At 49.3% G+C, this 22,519-nt stretch overlaps 1 protein-coding gene across 1 annotated transcript in view; it reads left to right on the top strand.

The window, feature by feature from the left end:
• The first annotated feature begins 408 nt into the window (after positions 1-408).
• Positions 409-22,519, top strand: part of CAPN2 (calpain 2) — a 56,321-nt gene continuing 34,210 nt past the window's right edge. Inside the window, exons 1-2 of the mRNA XM_077813705.1 lie at positions 409-689; positions 5,169-5,238. Of these exons, the coding sequence (XP_077669831.1) occupies positions 453-689; positions 5,169-5,238 (307 nt within the window). The 5' untranslated portion in view covers positions 409-452. The remainder of the gene's footprint in view (positions 690-5,168; positions 5,239-22,519) is intronic.

Raw genomic sequence — 22,519 nt, 5'->3', positions numbered from 1 at the left:
TTGAGGGCCAGTTTTTGAAGACTTCTGATGGAGGGAGGAAGCTGTTCAAAAAAACAAAGAAAAGGACATCTGCTTAAGGGGGATAACAGGCACTGGAAAGGCACATCCCAGTAAGGAGGATTGCACCTTACCAAAGAGGCAAGATGTAACTGTCAGTAACACTAGCTGACAGATGGTAACACCCCGGCACCGTGCATCACTGCCCTCTAGTAAATACCCTCAGAGGGACACTAGGGGGAAGCTAAAAGCTTTAAGCACGAGCCACACCCAGCTTTTGCTGCAGATTCCCCCCCACCCCCGATGATTCACCAGCGGTTCTGGCTCCCAATACCGCTGCTGCTGTTTACTTCAGGTTTCCTACGTCTCTGCTCAGCTGGAAGGTTTGCATTTTTATGTTACCCACAGGAGAGCAGACGGCAGCAAAACACCAGCAGCAGCGGGAGAAGGCAAACATGTCTGGGATTGCAGCTAAATTAGCTAAGGAGAGAGAAACAGCCAGGGGCTTAGGCTCCAACGCAAAGGCGTTTAAGTACCTCAGTCAGGACTTTGAGAGGCTGAGGAACGAGTGCCTTCAGGCTGGGAAACTCTTCCAGGATCCATCCTTCCCTGCGATTGCATCCTCTCTGGGGTACAAAGAACTGGGACCAAACTCACACAAAACTCAGGGCATCAGGTGGAGGAGACCAACGGTAGGATACCTGCGTGATGGGCCCCCTGGGCAGCAGGGAGGAGGGCGAGAGAAGGGGGTCAACGTAAAGGGCAGGGCAAAGCCATGCCGTTGTCAGGAATAGCTGTGCTGGCTTGGCTGGTGCGGGGAGTGCAGTGATCAGGGTGAGCTTCCCCTGGGGGGGGGGGTTCCCCCTTCCACCCCCATGCAGGGGAAGTTCTGGGGGGAGGAAGATATTTCTAAATGAAAGAGTCAAAAGATACTGTCTATAAAAAACTGAGCTGGACTTTTCAGTGCATCATGACAGCATGAGAACTGCAGATGAGCTCAACCCCCTGATCTTAACCTCCAACCTCTGAATTTTTAGGGGCAAGGTGGGGGAGGGGTCTGCTCTGAATTTTGCATTAGGTCCTTCTCTTTACTAATGAGGCAAACCCAGTTCCTGGGATGTTACTACCCCAAAGTGGTTGGGGATTCAGATCAGGATCTATTGGCTTGAGCCCATCTCTAGCAGGAAGAGAGATTAAATTACACCTGACTAGGTTATAGAAACTGTCTCTCCTTAAAGGGAGAGGGGGAAGACACATAGATTGAAGGTCCCTGGCAAAGCAGCGCTACCTGACAGCTGTTTAGCCAGGGAGGATGAATGCACTCTTTCCAAGCTCAGCACACACAGCAGTGAAAGCCTGTCTATTGATCGAAAACCTTTTCCCCATCCCATAGAGAAGAATGCGCATTACTGGTTCCTGCTAATGGGCAAGGGATGCACCTCCAAGCTGCCTGGTGCTGTCACACAGCCAAGATATGAGGGTGCAGATGCAGGCAGTTAATGGCTCAGTGATGTATACCAGGCAAACCTAAAAAGTTCCAGCAGTTCGGTTTGGATTTATTCAAAACTCTTTGGTCTATAAAACTAGCTGGAAGGTTTGTGGGAACTGTGGAAATATCTGGGCTTGAAATGCTGAGGCACAAAAATGAACAGGAAGGTTAAGTGAAACTCTGTTTGAACTTCAAAGAGATTCAGTCCAGTTCAAGGGCCAGAGTCACCTGGTGTAAGGTCGGAGTAACTCCATGGGAGTCAGGGGAGCTATATTGATACAAACTTGGGCCCAGATCTTCCTCTCACATCAATTTTATAATTATGCCAGATATCTTGTTTATCTTGAGTTCAATACAGGAAATCTTTTACTTTTAAGACAGGAGCCAGTATTTGAAGCCAGCCAGAGCCATGGCTGGTTTTCAGTGCCAAACTCCATGAAGGGCAAGACACACAAGAATCCGCATTCACATTCCATTGCCCTCCCACTATGCTTTCAGTTGAAGAGGGCTTTTTTTAACATGTAATAGCCAGTGGGCTGTTCTTAGCTGTTAGTTGACTCATTTGTTGGCATTTCCAATCTATATAACTCATGCCTGTTTACACCTGTTTGATATGAACAAACCCTGCTGATTTAATCCATGTCCCAACTCTCACACCATCCCCACCCTGAGATCCACACCCTGCAGCTACACAGGTCTTTTGTGAACTATACCTGTCAAGTTTTGGAGTTGTTACAATGGATTCTGTCCCCATCACTACCTATTTCTTTTCCTTCTCTTCATCCTACTAATGTTGCCTGCTTCATTCTTCATTTTCCAAATCTCTGTGATAGTCTTTCCCACTTTAATGTCCCTATTTACACACCCCTTCCCCCTGCCCTCTCCATATACCCTTTCCTCTACTCTGACTGTTACAGGGAGGTTATATTTTCCTGCCAGCTGTCTAGCATCCCTTACCACTTTGTTTAGTGCCTATCTTTTGTAGAGGTACAGCTGAATAAAGCTTCTTTGCACAGGGCCACATTCATCCTTGGTGTATTAGGAACTCATTAGGGAAGAATTTGGCTCAAAGTGCTCCCAAGGAGCATTGAAACAGGTCCAAGAACAAATGGAAAAATCCTTCAGGGGTAAGAGCCAAACAACTAGAGCCCAATCAATATGCTATTTTATGAAGGGGCTGGTCTCCAAGCCTCTGTTTACTCAGGGAACCCACTGTGGGGTGGCCAACACTGTACAAAGTTTTCTCTGCTTATGTTTTGCCTTAGAGCCTACACCAGCCTCTGCAGACAAGCATGTTAGCTTTGGGTACCATTGCGATCGGTCACTGCAGAAAGCTGCTTTTCTTAGCACAGGGATGAGTTGTCTGAGACATGGAGGCTGTTCTATACAATGTGCCACTCAGCCTTCATCCCCGGCAACTTAAAGGAGCTCGTGCTTACTATGCAATTTCCAAGCACCCATTCAGATCCCAGCAGAGTCCTCTCAGCTGTTAATCCTTCCAAAGCAGATATGGGTTCCTCGCAATTAATTGTCTCAGGGTCCTTCAAAGATTAGGCATTAAAATCTTGTATGTATAGGCCTGAAATTGTGCCTGTTGTAAAAACAGATATTTGCCCTGGTTTTCCTTGGCCATGATTTCCCTTCCCCATTGTTGTGCTGTGTTACCAGGGCCGGCTCTAGGCACCAGCAAAGCAAGCAGGTGCTTGGGGCGACACATTTGTAGGGGCGGCATTCAGGCCATCCTTTTTTTTTCCCCCCCCCCACTTCGGGGCCGGCCCTGCCAGCGCTCACCCAGGTAGATGCTGTCCCAGCCCCCAAGCTGCTGCCGAAGACCAGGTGGAAGAGCCACAGCGAGTGGCCAAAGCTGGCCCCGGGACTGGGGTCCAGCAGCAGCGGCGTGGGGGTTGCCCTGGGACTGCTATGGTTTGCGCCGCCGGCGGGCTCCGACATGTGGAGGGTGGGACACTTGGGCTGGGGTAAGAGGTTTTTCGCAGGAGTGGTGGGTGAAATTCTGTGGCCTGTGTTGTGCAGGAGGTCAGACTAGATGATCATAATGGTCCCTTTTGACCTAAATATCTATGAAGTGACGCAGGGCGGCCGTCCCCCAGCGCCGCAGCCGGGGCTGGGCGAAGTGGCCTGAGCCGCCCAGGGGCCGCAGCAGGGCGGCCAGGAGCAGCAGTGGGGCCATAGAGGGGACCGGTGCCCAAGGCGCTGCCATGCGGGGCCTGCAGCCCGCTCTCTGGGGCTCTGCTCCCCGCTGGCTGCTCCCTCTGGGGCTGCCCTGCCCCGGCTCCTCAGTGCCCTGCTGGGGCGATCCACCTGGCTCTGCCCTCCCGATTCCTGGCCGGTCCTGGAGGCAGAAGCCCTGGCTGGAGGGACCCTGGGCTGAGGCATAGCCCGGGAGCCCCGCTGCTTATCCTGACCCTGACCCGGACGGGCTGGAGGCGAGAGGTGAGTGGGCGGAGTCAGGGTCCCCTGGGTGCCAGGAAGGAGTCGAGTGGATGCAGCCTCTGCCCCTGCCAATGTCGTGAATGGGATGCTGACCACCCGCCCTGGGAGTGAGTTACCAGTGACCCAGGGCTGGGGTGGCAGGGGGTGCGGGTGGGGTGGGGTGGGGTGGGGGGGTGAGAGCCCAGGGCTGGGGCAGTAGGGGGCTGCGGGTGAGCTGGAGGGGTGAGAGCCCAGGACTAGGGCAGCAGGGGGCTGCGGGTGTGGGGGGTGAGAGCCCAAGTTTGGGGCGGCAGGGGGGTGCAGTGCAGGGAGGGCACTGGTGGGGGGGAACCCAGGGCTGGGATGGGGGGCAGCCCAAAATTTTTTTGTTTGGGGCAGCAAAAATCCTAGAGCCAGCCCTGGCTGTGTTGGTACACCAGCCGCCCCCTGCCCTTCTCCATTCTTGACACGACGGTATCCTCTTTATGTAAGGGTTTTGATATGCTTTGCAATGGAGGGGGCAATCATAACTAGGGCTACGTTTTAGTCACAGGTATTTTTAATAAAAGTCATGGATAGGTTATGGGCAGTAAATGAAAATTCATGGCCTGTGACCTGTCCATGACTTTTACTAAAAATACCCCTAACTAAAACTTGGGCCAGGGACTGCGGGCACTCTGTAGGGGCGGGCCGTGGGTGCTGGGTGGGAGGCGGTGCACGGCCCGGGACCAGTGCTGGGGCGGGGGGGGGAGGGGGGTGTTGGCAGGACTGGTAGCCTCCCTACACAGCTCTGACTGGCATGTTTCTGCAGCTCCTAGGGGGAGGGGCGACCAGGGGAGCTCCGTGCTCTGGTCCTGTCACAGTGCCATTTCTGCAGCTCCCGTTGGCTGTTAACCGTGGGGGTGGTGCCTGCAGGGAGCCCTCCTGGCCACTTCGCCTAGGAGCTGCAGGGACATGATGGTAGGAGCCTCCCACCTGCCCCCCCCCCAAGGAAAGCACCACCATGCACCCCAAACCCCTGCCCCAGCTCTGAACCCCCACCCACACCCCCAAACTGCTGCTGGCCACTGCAGAAGTCACAGAAAGTGACTTCTGTGACCAACACACAGCCTTAATCGTAACACACCATGGCTGCAAATGTACAGAAACTAAGATGATCAGTAAGGAACAGACTTGGGATCTCCGGCATCTTAAGTACACTGCCTATCCCATGTCTGTCTATTTATTAAGTACTTTATGTATTTCATTCCAGGAGCTGTGTTCTAATCCCCAGTTTATTGTTGGAGGTGCCACCCGCACAGATATCTGCCAAGGAGCCTTGGGTAAGACAGAGATCACCTGTTTGATTTTCAGTTGTGGTATCTTAACATGCTGTCCAAGTTCCACACCGTTAGCGTTTCATGTTAGACTCTTAAATAACTGTTTAGTTCTCTCTCCAGTTTCCACCCCTTTGCCTTTTGCCATCTCCCCTTGTATTGTTGATGACCATGTTTTATCTGACCTTCGCTGAAAGCTCCTCCAGATTGGATTCTGTTTTCTTTGTCCATTGTATGCAGCATCACTGTCTGAATTAATAATAATATTTGTGACAAGTGGCAAATGCTATTCTGGTGGGGTCCTGTGTTTCTCCTTCATGTGATGGGTGAGGGTGCTGCCTCTATTGTTGACAGCTCTGCTAGTGCCCTGGTGGGGGAGGGAAGGGGAGTGGGGAAGGGACCCAGGCCTGCCCTCTACTCCAGGTCCCAACCCAGGGGCCCTATGGAGAGCAGCTGAGCACTTGGAGCTATAGTTCTTTCCCCTAGGCTACCTCCCATTCTGCCCCTTCAGCTTCTCGGGCTTCTTACCCTCTCTCCCACTGGGCAGTCCCTCTGCTCCAGCAATGTTTCCCTCCCCTGCTACTCTGGTCATAACAGTGCTCCTCTAAACTACAATCAGCTCTTCTCCTCCCTTCTCACTGAAGCAGGGGTTTTTATTAGGTCTCTGGCAGGTCCTTAATTGGCTCCAGGTGCTCTAATTAACCTGTAGTAACCTCTCCTCAGTCCACAGGCTCTGATCATCCTGGGGCCCTTATACTTCGCATCGATGACTATCCTGCTGCCATCTGGCCCTGCTGTATCACATACTACGGTTAATTTTCTATTCTGTATAGGTTCTAATACCACCTTCATCACTGTAGCGGCTGAGCATCTTTCAGTAGTGCCTTAAGTGATGTGACTAATAGCTGTCGTGTGTGGTTTGTTCTCTCATCCTCTCTGCAATGTGCAGTGGGTGTTTTGGTTTTTTTTTAAATTAACAAACAACTGTGCAGAGTGCACTAGTCCGGCAGTTTAAAAAAAAAAAAATCAGTGAGGAAGGAAATGTTATATGCAGTTTCATTGGGTAAAGGAGCATTTCTGAGCATTCCCTTGGGAACCACCTCATGATGGACCTTCTGGTGTATTGACCCATTTTGATTTTTAAAACACTATCAGTTTGGGGCTCAGGGGTGTGGTGGCCTAGTATGACCTCATCTTGACATTTCTTCCTCCACAATATGTCTAAAATCCATCCTTTTCTTTCTGTCCAGTCAACACTCTCATCCAGCATCGCAACTCCAGTCACGACTGCTGTGTTATTTATTATGTGTATTGCCTTAGCACCTAGGAGCCCCAGTTATTGACTAGGATCCCATTGTGCTCAGCACTGTAGAAACACAGAACAAAAAGATGATCCTTGCACTGAAAAGCTTTAATTCCTTCTGTTTGGCTGCCCTAACACCTGCATCACCTCCATGCTGCCAAGATCACCTTTCTTGTCTGTTGTGATGATCACGTCACTCTCACACACGTACATCTGAGACCCTCCTCTGGCTCCCTGTTGAACTGCATAAAGTTCAAGCTTCTTGTCCTCACCTTCTAGGCCCTTAACAACTCTGCTCCTCCTTCTCCACTCTTGTTTCCTGTTACATCATCCCTTGCTGCCTCTGCTTCAGTCAATCAAATCACTAAATGTTGTGGTCTCATCCCTCAAGCACACTGTGCAGTCTGCCATGACTGGCATGTCCTTTGTGCTTCAGAGGAAATACAGATTGATTTAAAACAGCCTGATCCACGGTCTGCCTGTGGTTAGACCATCGATGGCTGGACAGTATCTCTTTTTAAAGATCTTGGCCTCTCTTTCCTTTGGTCACTTGTTTGGAATTGTCAGATTTTCTTCAGTCTGAATGACTGACTAATTTTAAGTTAAAGGAGAACAACAAAACAAGAAAGAACAAAAGTCAAATCTCAGAATGGCAGCTGGCCCTGCACACAGGTAGGCTCCTGAGAAATTTAAAAGGTGCAGTACAGAGAAAACAAAGCCACGAGCACATATACCATATCTCTGAACAAGCTGGTATTAAGCTAAAACTAACAGAAGGGAATGTATATCCATCCCTCCTGATAGATATGTCTATTACTGGCTCATTCCTGAGCTGCCTGCCACTGAGCTTATGCAACTACAGGTCCAACCGGTTCCAGGAGTAAAAAGTTCAAGGTGAACCACGGAGCAAGGTGAAAGTGTAGGGAGTGGCTATTCCAAGGAGGGATCTAAATCCTGCAGTGAAAAATGTCAGTAATCTACTCCAGCCCCTCTGTGCTCCCACCCCAGGCAGTTAGCACTGCTAGGGCTGAACTCACCAGAGGAGAGCCTCTAGGCCAGACTGCAGTACTGCACTGGCTTGTAGTGTCAGGCAGGTGCTGGCAGCGGGGGAAGAATGTGGATACGGGCAATGCTGCAGGAGAAAGAAACTGATTAATGAGGGAGTAGATGATGCGGCTATGGGGTGTAATGTATCTTGATATTTTTTTGTGTGTGTGTGTGTGTGCAGGAACTCTGCCCTGACAGGTGTGATTCCTTCCCCTCCCAGCCCCCAGCATGTTTCTGTATAAAAGGCGCCCTCCGTCTGGCGTGACCGCACAAGTCCAGTGTATGTGAGGTCAAAAGTGCAGGAACATCTTTCCCACTGGTTCCCACCCCACTGCTTTACTCAGCTGTAATACACTTATCTATAGAGAACACTTTTTTGATTTCAGTTTAAAGTGATAAATGCAACTAACTGAAGGGAAAACTCCAAGAATAATTGTTTAGTACAAAATACAAACAAAGGGACGAACGTTCCCAATATTTGCAGTTGTGTTTTCACTATTGTTTTTTCAGTTGGAATTGGCAAGCAATTAAAGGCCAAAAGCATTAAAGGTTGCTTTTCATCAGAACGATGTGGAGGCAAGACACCCTACATTGTTCATTTCAGATCCTACTGCTGCGGTTTTCAAGTTATGGTTACAATTTTTGCACTAATGAGGAAACTGGGTTTTGGTTCATTTAAGAAAGGAAGCTGTGATACGTGGTGGCAATCAGAGTGACTTCCTACTAATAATAAGTAAGGCACAATTTCTGTAAGAGTCCTGAAAATCAGAAACCCTACTTACATTGTGACAAACCTCTGGCCACCTATGGCGTCACAGTTATGATGACGCTGCACGTCATGACCATCTAGAAAGTCACCGTTACAGCAGGGATAGAGAACACCAAAACCACAAGATCCTACCTCTTAAACTTAAGGAGCATCTCTCTTATTTGCTCACAGTATGGAGTGTATTGTTGAATCGTTCTAATTTTATCCAGTACAGGACTGTGATACACACACACACACACACTGTAGCCGTTCATTACAATGTAAAATATATAATTCATTAGGTTCTCAAAAGCACCAAATATCTCCCCTTTAGGGTTTAATTTTTCAGGAGAGGTGCTTTTATTATTAATTATTATTATTATTCCACAATTCTTACAGTTCTGGCGACAATTGTATTTAGTTCAGCAACATCAGATCGAACATTACTCAGCTATGGTATTTGGCTAAAAAAACCCATCAAATGGGATGTAGTGACTCATTGTGGCAGAAGAAAGGAAACAATGGCCATTGCATAGAGGATGCTTATTCATTCTTTACAATTTTTTTCAAAAGGAAGTCACCATGGTATCACAACACTGGAGCATACACAGCACGGTATCTCTCATCTGTGTATAGACATAAATGGCGCCTCCCTAGAAAAAAAGTTTGAAAAATATAACAAAAATCAGATAGGGCGAAGTCACAAAATTAGATGCGTGTTTTCCTATGATGGGGTTACTGTGTTGTGAGTAACTCATCCATTCCTCTCACTCACTCAGACAAATTAAAACCTGGAAAATGTAATGCCTTATCAAAAAAATTAGTCACTGTACTCTAAGTAATAAGCATGTCTGCTAGATGCTTCTGATGGAAAGCCCCCCTGGGGGAAGAAGAGTAAAACATTAGATATCATAATGCAGTTCACCACTGTGACTATAAAGTGTGTCACATGGAGGCTACAAGTGAGTGGACTATCTTCACTTGATCAGCTGCATCCTGGGCTTGGTTGATTGATTGGTTTTTGACCCTAGCATGGGATGGAAAGTCCTTGGAATTATCCCATTTGCCACAGTGCATCCCACCTTGCAACTCCTGGTCTGCCGCATGCCAGTATGTTCAGGAGCATACGTGCTAGGTGCAGTGAGTATTGGGGGTAAATCAAAAGGTTACATACACCAGGAGTCAGAATGCTCAAACTTGTGTATGGACCCATCGGCCAATATTTTAAAAGGGCTTAGTGAATTCACAAGGGAGCAGTATTTGCAGCAACAGTCATTCTCAGTGACTAATTAAGGTGCTTTGTTTGAACCAAGTGCAGAGGGTTCACACCAGGCACCTTAATTAAATGCTCTGTGGGGCTGGGGTTATGGAGGGGTGCGGTGGCCAATAGGGTGCATGTAGAGTACACAAGGAGCAACAGCCACTGTTCCAATCTATAGGCTGAAAGAATGACCATGAAACGAATACATCGCAGACTCCCAGGACTGAGAGTCACCTTGTTACCTCTTGCCTGCAACGTGAGGGAGTCCTTCTGGTGGTAGCTGGGTGTCAGCTGCCTAACACTACCAGCCTTTCAGGCACTCTTTTCTGGACTATGCCAGCCCTGTCCATGCCTTGCAGGTTAACAGTGGGTGCACTCCAGTCCCTGAGACCCTTGAAGCATTTCCCTGTGATGTTCAGCCCCTGACACCAGTACTCACAGAAATCCCAGATCCTCTGCCCCCAAAGGATCAGTGTGCCCAGTTTACCAGTTTTACCTTAAAGCTCTGTCCCTGTAAAATGTACAGCACTTAAATAACCCTCCTCTTCTTTTACTGCAAGAAAGAATAGAGATTCAACTAAAAACAGCAGAGAGTGGCAAAAACAAATGGTTACACTACAAAACAAAAATCAGAAAATGCAAACTAGGGCCTACACTTATTAATAGTTACCTTTCCTCTCTAATAAAGTAGGTTTCCCCTGCAAAGTTCAGTCTGTTGCAGAGCTTCACAGAAACCAGAATCCAGATTTTCACAAAAAACATGTCCGTTCCACAAGTTGCACTTCTCCCGGACTTCTGTTATCCTGAAAAATGTTTTGTCTCTATTCATAGACAGGGCGATCCCCTGTCTGTTGTAATAAGAAAAGGAGTACTTGTGGCACCTTAGAAACTAACAGATTTATTTGAGCATAAGCTTTCGTGAGCTACAGCTCACTTCATCGGATCATCTGATGAAGTGAGCTGTAGCTCACGAAAGCTTATGCTCAGATAAATTGGTTAGTCTCTAAGGTGCCACAAGTCCTCCTTTTCTTTTTGCGAATACAGACTAACACGGCTGCTATTCTGAAACCTGTTGTTGTAATGTTCCTTTTTTACCTCCAAGTGGTTTCCGTTGTTTGCAGTTGTCTCTGATGGTTTTCCATGGTTAGTTTTGGGATGCAGCAATGCTAGACAATTAAGCCTTGTATTATATCATTGGCTAACAAGGAAGGGGTGGCAACTCCCTCCTGCTGGAATTATCCCATGATCTCATTTTTACTCCAAGATCATAAAGCATACTTTCAATATAGTTACATTATTCCTTAAATATTATTCATACATACGTCTCACAATGAGTCTCGCTACATTGTGAGCTCTCTGTAGATACCTTACATGTTACCCCTTATGGATAAATACGCTACAAGACATGCATTTGGTGTAGTGAGTTTGTCAGACCTCAGATGAGTTGTTTGACAGAGGGTCCCCTTTTCTTTGCAAAGGGCCTCTCTGTCACAGTAACTTCACTCTCTGCTAACAGATTTCAGAGTAACAGCCGTGTTAGTCTGTATTCGCAAAAAGAAAAGGAGTACTTGTGGCACCTTAGAGACTAACCAATTTATTTGAGCATGAGCTTTCGTGAGCTACAGCTCACTTCATCGGATGCATACCGTGGAAACTGCAGCAGACTTTATATACACACAGAGAATATGAAACAATACCTCCTCCCACCCCACTGTCCTGCTGGTAATAGCATGCTCAAATAAATTGGTTAGTCTCTAAGGTGCCACAAGTACTCCTTTTCTCTCTGCTAACAGTAATCCTACCTTGTGTGTCTTCTTGGTCTGAGTCTCTTGCACACAGATGCAATTTCTTACAACCTTGGGCTCAAAATCACAAAGGCACTAGCAGCCTTCACATTCACATTGAGCCATTAGCATTACAGAGGCATGTGCCAGGCTGGTGGGTAGCGGGCCCTCACTCTTATCCCTGGTGTACAGAGTGAAGACATTTAGGATGATAGGATCAAGTCAGTCAGAAGTCACATGCTACTGCAACAGTGGGGCTTCCTGACTACCATTGCCAAGTACCAGCACTGCCCCACCCAATACCCCTCTGTCTGCATCTTTGTTTACCCAATAAATGCTCCCAGTCCAGGCTTCTTGAGATCCCATGGCAGATAATTACCATTGGATTATCACAGCTGCTTCCTTCTAGCCAATACCAGCTGTGACGACATATTTGCATTTCTTTAGAACAGGGGTGGGTAAACTTTTTGGCCTGAGGGCCACATCTGGATGGGGAAATTGTATGCAGGGCCATAAATGTAGGGCTGGGGCAAGGGGTTGGGATGCGTGAGGGGATGTGGGAGGGGGTGCAGTGAGCAGGAAAGGGTGAGGGTTTCAGGAAGGGACTCAGGGCAAGGGATTGGGGTGCAGTGTGCAGCAGGGGGCTCAGGGCAGGGGGTTGGGGTGCAGGAGGGGTGTGGCAGGGGGTTGAGGGCTCAGGGCAGGGGGTTGAGGTACAGGAGAGGGTGTGGAGTGCGGCAGGGGGTTGGGGTACAGAAGGGTTTCGGGGTGTGGGCTCCAGCCCAGTGCGGCTTACCTTGAGCGGCTCCGAGGGGGCAGTGGCACACAGCAGGGCTAAGGCAGGTTCCCTGCCCTGGCCCCATGCCACTCCCGGAAGCGGCCAGCATGTCTGACAGTGGCTTCTCGTGGGGCAGGTGTCTCCATTGCGCACTGCCCTCACTGGCTGATACCATCCCCGAAGCTCCCATTGGCCATGGTTCCCTGTTCCTGTCCAATAGGAGCTGTGGGGGGCGGTGCCTGCAGGCGAGGGCAGCACACGGAGCCCTCTGCCCCCCCACTTCGTCCCCCAGGTGCCGCTTTAGGCCCGCTGCACCAGGAGCTGGCAATCTTGTGGCCCAGATTGAAAGCCCTGATGGGCCGGATCTGGCCCGCGGGCTCTAGTTTGCCCTCCCCTGCCTTAGAGGGTAGTTTAAATACATACTTCCACTGAACCTCTGCAAATTACTCATGGGGGAGTGCTGACCCCCTCATCTCTCTATATTTTATGGAAGAGTAGCTAAACTCTTATAATTATTAGTGAATAATCAGTCACAAGTGAGGTATATTAATATTTCTAACACTTATGACTATAATCTAAGTTAATGCACCAAGAGATAGGTAAAGATAGGATGAGGAACACTGAGCCATTTATACAGGAAATACAGTGACAAAAATAATGGATTCCTCGTACTTATCGCAGAGGACGCTCTATGCATAGCATGCCTAGACAGATGTGGGGTTAATTTTGGTGGAATCACAGTGGGATTTCTGTAACCTGCCACTCCTTTCCAAGAGGTTTATTAGACAGTCTGTTCTTCTCACACAAAGTCTCTGTCACGCCTTGGGCTTGGCACTCCTGTCTCTGCCCAAGGACAATCTCTAGCCAAACCTGTCAGATAGCTAAGCTTGTAAAAGATGCCAGTCCCTGGAGTCCCAGGGTGATGGAGCAGTGTTTCCTCACACATGGCTAAAACTCCGTATTCCATCACCAGGCTCTTTACTTGTACAGCCTTCAATTTACTATGACTTAGTGGGCTAAATTTCCAGTAACCGCTGGAGTAGTGGGACCTGAACAGTAACAATCTTCTACTCAAGGTGGTCCCAGTGCTCACATCCCTTCCACACATGGAAACCGTCAAAGGCTCCTGCTACTCTTCACTTCCTGGATTTTGGGGTGGGAAAAGGGAGAATGTTGTGTGTGTCTGGTTTACACCTCTGGAGCCTGAGAAGCCCCCATAGAGAGGATCCATGGGTACAGGCTCCAAGTTATGTCAGATCCAACCCCCGCAAGCCCAGGAAAGAAGGCAGCATACATTACAACAGACAGACTCAGAGAAGTTTACAGTATTGTTATGGTTAGAGTGAGCTCACCCCCAGGTTCTTGTATTTGCATTGTGGGTTGAGCAATCATGAGGAAAAAATGCCTCCTGACCTGAACCTCCACAAGCTAGGAGTGTAGAACCTGCCTCCAGCTGTCCCACCCAGCCCACAGAGCACAGGCAAGGGGACCAGCTGTAGCTCTGCCCGGTGTCTTGTTGTACTCCACTCTCAGAGACCGACAGCTTTATCTACCCCCCCAACCAGGCACTACACACACTCCTGGCAGCCCCTGAACTCTTCTTCTTATTCAGGCTGATCTCACTCTTGGCACATGGCCATTAGCTGTGAACTAAGTCTGGTAAAAGGTGTCTGGCCGACTAAGAACCCTGGAGGCTGAAATCTTCTCTGCATGCAGCTCCCACACATATGCCTTAACCCTGAGCATGAGGCGGTTGAGTCTCCAGGACCCATTCAGTGTCTGGACTCTCTATGGAGATGGCTGGGCCCAATTAATGTAATGGTGGGTGTGTGCGATTTGCAGATCAGTCCACAGGAACTAAACAGTCAGCGCAGTTCACGCTGGTTGTTAGCCAGGCATTGCCCTTCAGTCACTGCCAAAACAGGACAGAGTTGCACTGGGCACGGGGAGGTGAAAGCTCTGAATTCCACAAGGCTGGGATGTTTGCTTTGTCTAAGTGTTGCTTTCAGTGCTTTGCACTACAAACAAGGGGGGAAAGCCACGGCATACTGCAGTGAAGATGACCCATCCCAGCGTGAGGGAACAACGGAGCCAAAGCCCAAAAGGAAGGAAGGGAATTAAAACACATGACTTTGGCTACTGTGCTTTTTTTTTTTTTTTTTAATGTTTCTACATTCAGAAGGGGAGTTTCAGCTGGAGCTATTCCTTCCTGTGTCTCCAAATGCACAGGAGGGGGGAGGAGGAGGAGGTGGGGTGGCCAGACCAGAGAGCTCTTTATTGATTCAAAATGTGCTCAGAAATCTCTGCAGTACAGCTCAGCTGTAATAAACTCTTGTCCCATACAGACATAGCCATTAGCAGGGATGGAACCCAGGAAGTTCCTTCAGTGCCGAAAGCAAAAGACCCTAAAGGAGTAAAGCTGTTAGCTGGGCATATGCATCAGGCTCTTAATTTTGCTGGGCTCTGTCCATCAAGAGAGACATGATCTCATCTGCCCCCTGATCACCAGGCCCACCGACAGCAATTCCGGGCCCCAGGGCAGAATAGTCAATGGGCCCCCATGCATGCACAAGCCACGCCCGCGCGGACTTGGTCCACCTGACATTTGGGAGATTCTGCGCCTGTGCTGGCTGGTGCCCAGCAAGCTGCTGGCTGTGATGCTGGGCGTGCTCTTCCGGCACAGCCAGGGCTTTCATATGCCCGCCTGGTAGGGTTGCCAACTGCCTAATTGTGCAAACCCAAAGACCTTTGTCCTACCCCCTGCCCCGCCCCTTTCCTGAGACCATGCCCCTGTCCTGTCCCTTCTCTGAGGCCCTGCCCCCTGCTCACTCCATCCCACATCCCGCTGTTGCTTGCTCTCCCCCACCTTCACTCACTTTCACCAGGCTGGGGCAGGGGGTTGGAGTGCAGAGTGCAGGCTCTGGGAGGAACATAAGAAGATAAGAATGGCCCTACTGGGTCAGACCAAAGGTCCATCCAGCCCAGTATCTTGTCTGCCGACAGTGGCCAATGCCAGGTGCCCCAGAGGGAGTGAACCTAACGGATAATGATCAAGTGATCTCTCTCCTGCCATCCATCTCCACCCTCTGACAAACAGAGGCTAGGGACACCATTCCTTACCCATCCTGGCTAATAACCATTAATGGACTTAACCTCCATGAATTTATCTAGTTCTCTTTTAAACCCTGTTATAGTCCTAGCCTTCACAACCTCCTCAGGCAAGGAGTTCCACAGGTTGACTGGGTGCTATGTGAAGAAGAACTTCCTTTTATTTGTTTTAAACCTGCTGCCCATTAATTGCATTTGGTGTTCCCATGATATAAGAACTAGGGGCCAAGTAAATAACTTTTCCTTATTCACTTTCTTCACACCACTCATGATTTTATATACCTCTATCATATCTGCCCTTAGTCTCCTCTTTTCCATGCTGAAAACTCCTAGCCTCTTTAATCTCTCCTCTTATGGGAACCCGTTCCAAACCCCTAATCATTTTAGCTGCCCTTCTCTGAACCTTTTCTAATGCCAGTATATCTTATTTGAGATGAGGAGACCACATCTGTATGCAGTATTCAAGATGTGGATATACCATGGATTTATATAAGGGCAATAAGATGTACTCCATCTTATTCTCTATCCCTTTTTTAATGATTCCTAACATCCTGTTTGCTTTTTTGACTGCTGCTGCACACTGCATGGATGTCTTCAGAGAACTATCCACAATGACTCCAAGATCTCTTTCCTGATTAGAGGAAGTTTGGGTTCAGGAGGGGATGAGGGCTCTGAGAGGGAGCTTGGGTGCGGGAGGGGGTGAGGGGTGCAGGCTCTGGGAAGAAGTTTGGGTGCAGGAGGGGTGCAGACTCTGGGAGGGAGTTTGGGTCTGGGGTGTGGTCTCTAGGCTGGGTCAGGGGGTTGGGGTGCAGGGTGCGGGCTCTGGGAGGGAGTTTGGGTGTGGGAGGGGATGTTGGGTTGGGCTCTGGGAGGGACTTGGGTGCAGGGTGTGGGCTCTAGGCTGTGGCAGGGGGTTGGGGTGCAGTGCTTACCTCAGGCAGCTCCCAAAAGCGACCAGCACGCCCCTCTGGCAGCGGCTCCTAGGCGGGGGGCCAGGAGGTCTCTGCGTGCCATTGCCTGCAGACACTGCCCCAACAGCTCCCATTGGCTGCAGTTCCTGGCCAATGGGAACTGTGGAGTTGGCACTCAGGGAGGGAGCAGTGCGCGGAGACCCCCTCCCCAGGGGCTGCAGGGCTTGTCAGCCGCTTCTGCGAGTGGTGCAGAACGAGGGTGGGCAGGAAGCCTGCCTTAGCTCCACTGCACTGCCGGCAGCGGTGGTCAGGGACTCCTGGGGGCCCCCAGGCCCTTTTAAATCACCCAGACCCCTGAGCAATTGCCCCCTTTGGTCGGTGGCCCTGCCCATCACCACCATATCCTACCAGCATACTTGTGCTCGCAGCCTTTGTTACTATTTTTATGGCTAGTAGGAAACCATTTATCACTCTTTATTGTATATGATAATGATATGCGGTGGAGCATCTTAACCAAAATACCAGACAAACTATACCTGTCAGTGGCTCCAGGATTTTAGGAAGAGCTCTGATCTTCCTTAAACCTCCTTTCCCTTTCCTCTGGGCCAATAACTTCTTTAATTGTCCTTGGTGGAGACAGAATGAGCCAGTGACCAAAACCCTCTCAGTTCAAGGATTAAGAAAGAAGAACTTGTGTAAAAACAAGATCCTCAGTGTGGAAAGAATTTCTGGGGATTCCTTTCCATGTGCATCTCAACCCAAGCGGAGCGCGTGACTGTTTGTTTGGGGATTCCTTGGTAGAAAAACAGAAGAACAATGGCACTTCTGTACAGACAGGCTGTGTATGGGAGAGCATGAGGCCTCTGCATTCATTAGCCTAGAGGGCTGGTTGCAAGGGGCCCTGCAACCTTTCCCTCCACAAATAGGATCATTTTGAGATTCTGAATAACCCAGGCAGCAGGGGACAGAGGTGTTTGTAACTAATTGCAAACTCATCCAAGGCCAGAAAGGACCATTGTGATCATCTAGTCCAGAAGTGGGCAAACTACGGCCCGCGAGCCACATTGTTATACCAATAAAATAAAATCAGCAGGATCTTATTAAAGGGAATAAGGCAAAATGCCACATTTATTGTGAATACAGAAAGAATCACAGTAAGCAGTTAGTTATAGCTATAACATTCCATTCCATTTCATATTTATTCACACATTCATTCATACACACATGCACAAAGTTCTGCAAGGTTGTCATCATAGTTACCAGCCTTAGAGTTGCTTGTGCCAAGCCACTGGCCAGGTGGCCTGGACATGAGGAGGGAGCAGGACCTTGTCAGATGCCCATCTGATGCTCCTGGAAGTTGGTTTGCAGAATCAGACCCCAAAGTTCTCAGTTTCTAGAGTCCATTTTTATAGGAATTTATTCCTATGCCAGCCTATGGGAATTGGTTCATCATGCTGTTGCTGAATCAATCAGCAGATGGCACATTCCTGATGGCTCCCTGCTCCCAGATGTTATCTTGTTCTTTGATTCTCCCATCCTTGAAGCTGTTGGGTGGATTCCAGTCTGACCTCTGGGGGTCCTCTGGTTGTTTCCACTTGACGCCTTCTTCAGACGATGGACACTGGATTCTTAGGCTGGCACCTCCCTGATCATTCATTTATTATCCACACCAAGCATCCATCCACATACATCCTCTATCTCTATTTTAATCACAATTGTTAACAAAGCAAAATGAATACAACAAAAGGGCGGGGAGTCTCTGTGTGCTGTTTCTGTTGTTACAAAGTATTGCTTTGAGTCTCTGTGTGTGTGTGTAGTTGTTGTTACAGAGTATTGCTTTGAGAACAGACTCTGTTTTAGGATGTACTAACACAATTAGCAGCTGGCAAGTTTCACACAGAGGGGGAGAGAAACAGTAAAAATAAGAGACCAAAACCCAAGAGACCTCTTAATTAGTAATACCCTCGAATTTAAACTATGGGGAATCAAACTAATTTGTGATTTTAATACAGAACTTCTTTAATATGATCCACCATAACAACATCTGGCCCGTGGGACTGTCCTGCCTGGCCCTTGAGCTCCCGGCTGGGGAGGCTAGCCCCCGGCCCCTCCCCTGCAGCCTCAGCTCACTGTGCCGCCAGCACTCTGGGCGGCGGGGCTGCGAGCTCCTGCCGGACAGCGCAGCTGTGAGAGCCGACAGGTGTAGTGTATTAAATTGCTTCCCACAGGAATGTGCTACTTATGGCTTCCAGACCTGATTCTCTGAACAGCATGGTAAGGGGGCAGGGAGTGGGGGGGTTGGATAAGGGGCAGGGGATTCCAGGGGGCAGTCAGGGGACAGGGAGCAGGAGCGGTTTGATGGGGTGGAGGTTCGGGGGGGGCATGGTCAGGGGCACTTGGATAGGTGTGGGAGTCGCAGGGGGCCTGTCAGGGGACTGGGGGTGTGGATAGGGGTCGGGGCAGTCAGGGGACAGGAAAGAGGGGGGATTGGATAGGGGGTGGGGTCCCAGTGGGGTGGTTGGGGCAGGGGGGTCCCAGGAGGGGGCAGTCAGGGGACAAGGAGCAGGAGGGGTTGGATGGGTCAGAGGTTCTGAGGGGGGCAGTCGGGGGTGGGAAGTGGGAGGGGGCCGATAGTGGGAGGGGGTCAGGCTGTTTGGGGAGGCACAGCCTTACCTACCCGGCCCTCCATACAGTTTCGGAACCCCGATGTGGCCCTCAGGCCAAAAAGTTTGCCCACCCCTGATCTAGTCTGACCTCCTGTTTAGCACAGGCTAGAGAACATCCTCAAAATAATTCCTAGAGCAGAGCTTTTAGAAAAGCATCCAAGCTTGATTTAAAAATGGTCAATGATAGAGAATCCCCCATGACCCTTGTAAAGTTGTTCCAATGCTTAATTATTTTCACCATTAAAAGATTACACCTTATTTCCAGTCTAAATTTGTCTAGCTTCAGCTTCCAGCCATTGGATCTTGTTATACCTTTCTCTCCTAGATTGAAGACTCATTATTAAATATTTGCTCCCTATATAAGTACTTACAGACCAGGGGTGGGCAAACTTTTTGGCCAGAGGGCCACATCAGGGAATAGAAATTGTATGGTGGGCCATGAATGCTTACAAAATTGGGATTGGGGGTGTGGGCTCTGGGGTGGGGCTGGGGATGAGGAGTTTGGGGTGTAGGAGGGTGCTCCGGGCTGGAACCGAGGGGTTCGGAGGGCGAGAGGGGGGTCAGAGCTGGGGAAGGGGTGCAGGTTCCAGCTGGGGATGCGGGCTCTGCGGTGGTGCTAGGGATGAGAGGGTTGGGGTGCAGGAGGGTGCTCCAGGCTGGGATCGAGGGGTTCGGAAAGCAGGAGAGGGACCAGGGCAGGGGAAGGGGATTGGGGCATGGGGGGAGGCTCAGGGGTTGTGGACTCTGAGCGGCGCTTACCTCATGAGGCTCCTGGAAGCAGTGGTATGTCCCTTCTCCGGCTACTACATGGAGGTGCGGCCAGGAGGCTCTGCACGGTGCCCTGTTCGCAAGCACCGCCCCTGCAGCTCCCATTGGAGCATGTAGGAGCCAGAGCGGGGCCATGCCACAGCTTCCGGGAGCCGCGTCATGCAGCCCCAACCCAGCACCCCGGCACGAGCAGGGCTGAGCTGCTGGTCCAGCCTCGACCCAGTGCCCTGGCCAGAGCGGGGCTGAGCTGCTGGTCCAGCCCCTGACCCAGCGCCCCGCTCTGGTGCTCCGGCTGGGACCAAGCGTGTGGTGCAGCTTGTGGGCCTTACTTTTCCCACCCGTGTTATAGAGGGTGTCAAGGTTCCTCCCCCACTCTGAACTCTAGGGTACAGATGTGGGGACCTGCATGAAAAACCTCCTAAGCTTATCTTTACCAGCTTAGGTCAAAACTTCCCCAAGGTACAAAATATTCCCCCCCGTTGTCCTTGGACTGGCCGCTACCACCACCAAACTAATACTGGTTACTGGGGAAGAGCTGTTTGGACGCGTCCTTCCCCCCAAAATACTTTCCAAAACCTTGCACCCCACTTCCTGGACAAGGTTTGGTAAAAAGCCTCACCAATTTGCCTAGGTGACTACAGACCCAGACCCTTGGATCTTAAGAACAATGAACAATCCTCCCAACACTTGCACCCCCCCTTTCCTGGGAAATGTTGGATAAAAAGCCTCACCAATTTGCATAGGTGACCACAGACCCAAACCCTTGGATCTGAGAACAATGAAAAAGCATTCAGTTTTCTTACAAGAAGACTTTTAATAAAAATAGAAGTAAATAGAAATAAAGAAATCCCCCCTGTAAAATCAGGATGGTAGATATCTTACAGGGTAATTAGATTCAAAACATAGAGAACCCCTCTAGGCAAAACCTTAAGTTACAAAAAAGATACACAGACAGAAATAGTTATTCTATTCAGCACAATTCTTTTCTCAGCCATTTAAAGAAATCATAATCTAACACATACATAGCTCGATTACTTACTAAAAGTTCTAAGACTCCATTCCTGGTCTATCCCTGGCAAAGACCCAGCATACAGACAGACACAGACCCTTTGTTTCTCTCCCTCCTCCCAGCTTTTGAAAGTATCTTGTCTCCTCATTGGTCATTTTGGTCAGGTGCCAGCGAGGTTACCTTTAGCTTCTTAACCCTTTACAGGTGAGAGGAGCTTTCCCCTGGCCAGGAGGGATTTCAAAGGGGTTTACCCTTCCCTTTATATTTATGACAGAGGGTAATCAAGTCACCCCTTAGCCTTCTCTTTGTTAAGCTAAACAGATTGAGCTCTTTGAGTCTATCACTATAAGACATGTAAATAGCCTGTTAAGAATGTATTTCACACCCCAAATGCCTTGTGTCCATATCCTCTGCCCATTTCCTGAGCACTGTGGCATTCCAAAATGAGTGAACGGAGCTCTGTTCCTATTATGACTTCCCCTGTACTTCATCTTTACATTTTTAAGGAGTCTGCAAGGGCAGTTGGCATTTTGTGAGGCAGAACTGATGAAGCATCTTACAGAGGAGACGTGCACTATGCTCTCTCATGGGAAATTGACTTCTGCTCTCTATCATTGTACTTTAATCTACAGTTAGAGTCATTCCAACTGGAAGTGTGTGCTTGGTCTTTGTCTGGAAAAATAACATCCCAGCTAGCAGGGACTCCTTTACAGCAACAGAGCTGGCCATTGGAGCTCGGCTAAGGGGTGGGTTTTAAGGTTTATTTACGTTTCATGCCATTTGGTATAGGAAATGGGAAAAGGAAGAGGGACTCAAGCCTGCAAATTATTGTAAAAATCCACCGCTTCCAGCTCTTCTTTGAGATGTACTGAGAGATAAATCCAGTCACTGTGATCTGTTGACAGAGAAAAACTACAGAACAGAGGGGGTGCGAGGGAGTTACAAGGTCCCCGTACTTCTCAAAAGGATGGTGTTTGTGCTGCAGACGTTAAACTTGTGGCAGCACTCAATGGTGGATTAAGGCTAAATGACCCCACCCCAGACTTCCTCCCAGGCACCCAGCTGAACCCTTCTCTTCATCCCCTTCACAAGTCTTTGATCTTCCTTCCAGTGGTGACAGCTGGCCGTCTGACAGCCATTGGTTAACTGCTGCTCCATCCAGCCCCCTCTTGCCATGAGTCTTGGACCCCACAATCCCCAACAGCCCTTTTGCTCTCCAACGCCTCATCTCAAGGCTCTCTTCTATATTTGGGGTGCACAGGGAGAGGAGGAGCATGACTTATTTTAGAGATGGGGGAAACTGAGGCATAGAGATTAAGTGTCTTACCCAAGGTCATAAAGCAAGGCAATGGCAGAAATGGGAATGGAACCCAGGAGTCCTAACTCTTAGCTTCCTGCTCTAATCAGCAGAGCCTTCCCTTGTAGGCTACAGGAGTAAAAAAATCAGTTGGAAAAGTGCAGTCAAAGGAGCATACCCTGGAACTCAGCTCTTTGAGATCCTGAGGCTCTTTAAAAGCACTAGTCACCTCATTAACATGCTGCTCAAAGGGTCTGAGATTGCACATAAAGGTGATCTTTCACTACTGAACTCATGTTTATTATTTCCTAGAGTAACTACAAAAATAGATAATTTGCTGTGTGTATGGAGTCAGTCTCCTCTCCCTCCCCTCCGCGAAGGCATGTTTTTCTGTCTGTCTGTCGGAAAAGTACATTGCCGGTACTGAATGTGAGGCTCCAGCCTGCAGCCAGAGTGTACGTTGGCTTCGTCCCAGTGAGGGCAGAAGGGCTTACCGCACTAAGAAACAGGGCTGGCCTTCAGACCTTTTCTGACTTGTGGGTGGCAAGTCTCGGAGGCTGGAACTTTGGGCTGGATCAGGAGGGCTTCAGTGAATTTCCACAGAGAC

The sequence above is a fragment of the Eretmochelys imbricata genome, chromosome 3 (assembly GCF_965152235.1).
Source record: "Eretmochelys imbricata isolate rEreImb1 chromosome 3, rEreImb1.hap1, whole genome shotgun sequence".
Taxonomy (NCBI): Eukaryota; Metazoa; Chordata; order Testudines; family Cheloniidae; genus Eretmochelys; species Eretmochelys imbricata.
The sequence above is the reverse complement of the archived record's forward strand: the minus strand, read 5'-3'. Positions and strand labels throughout refer to the sequence as shown.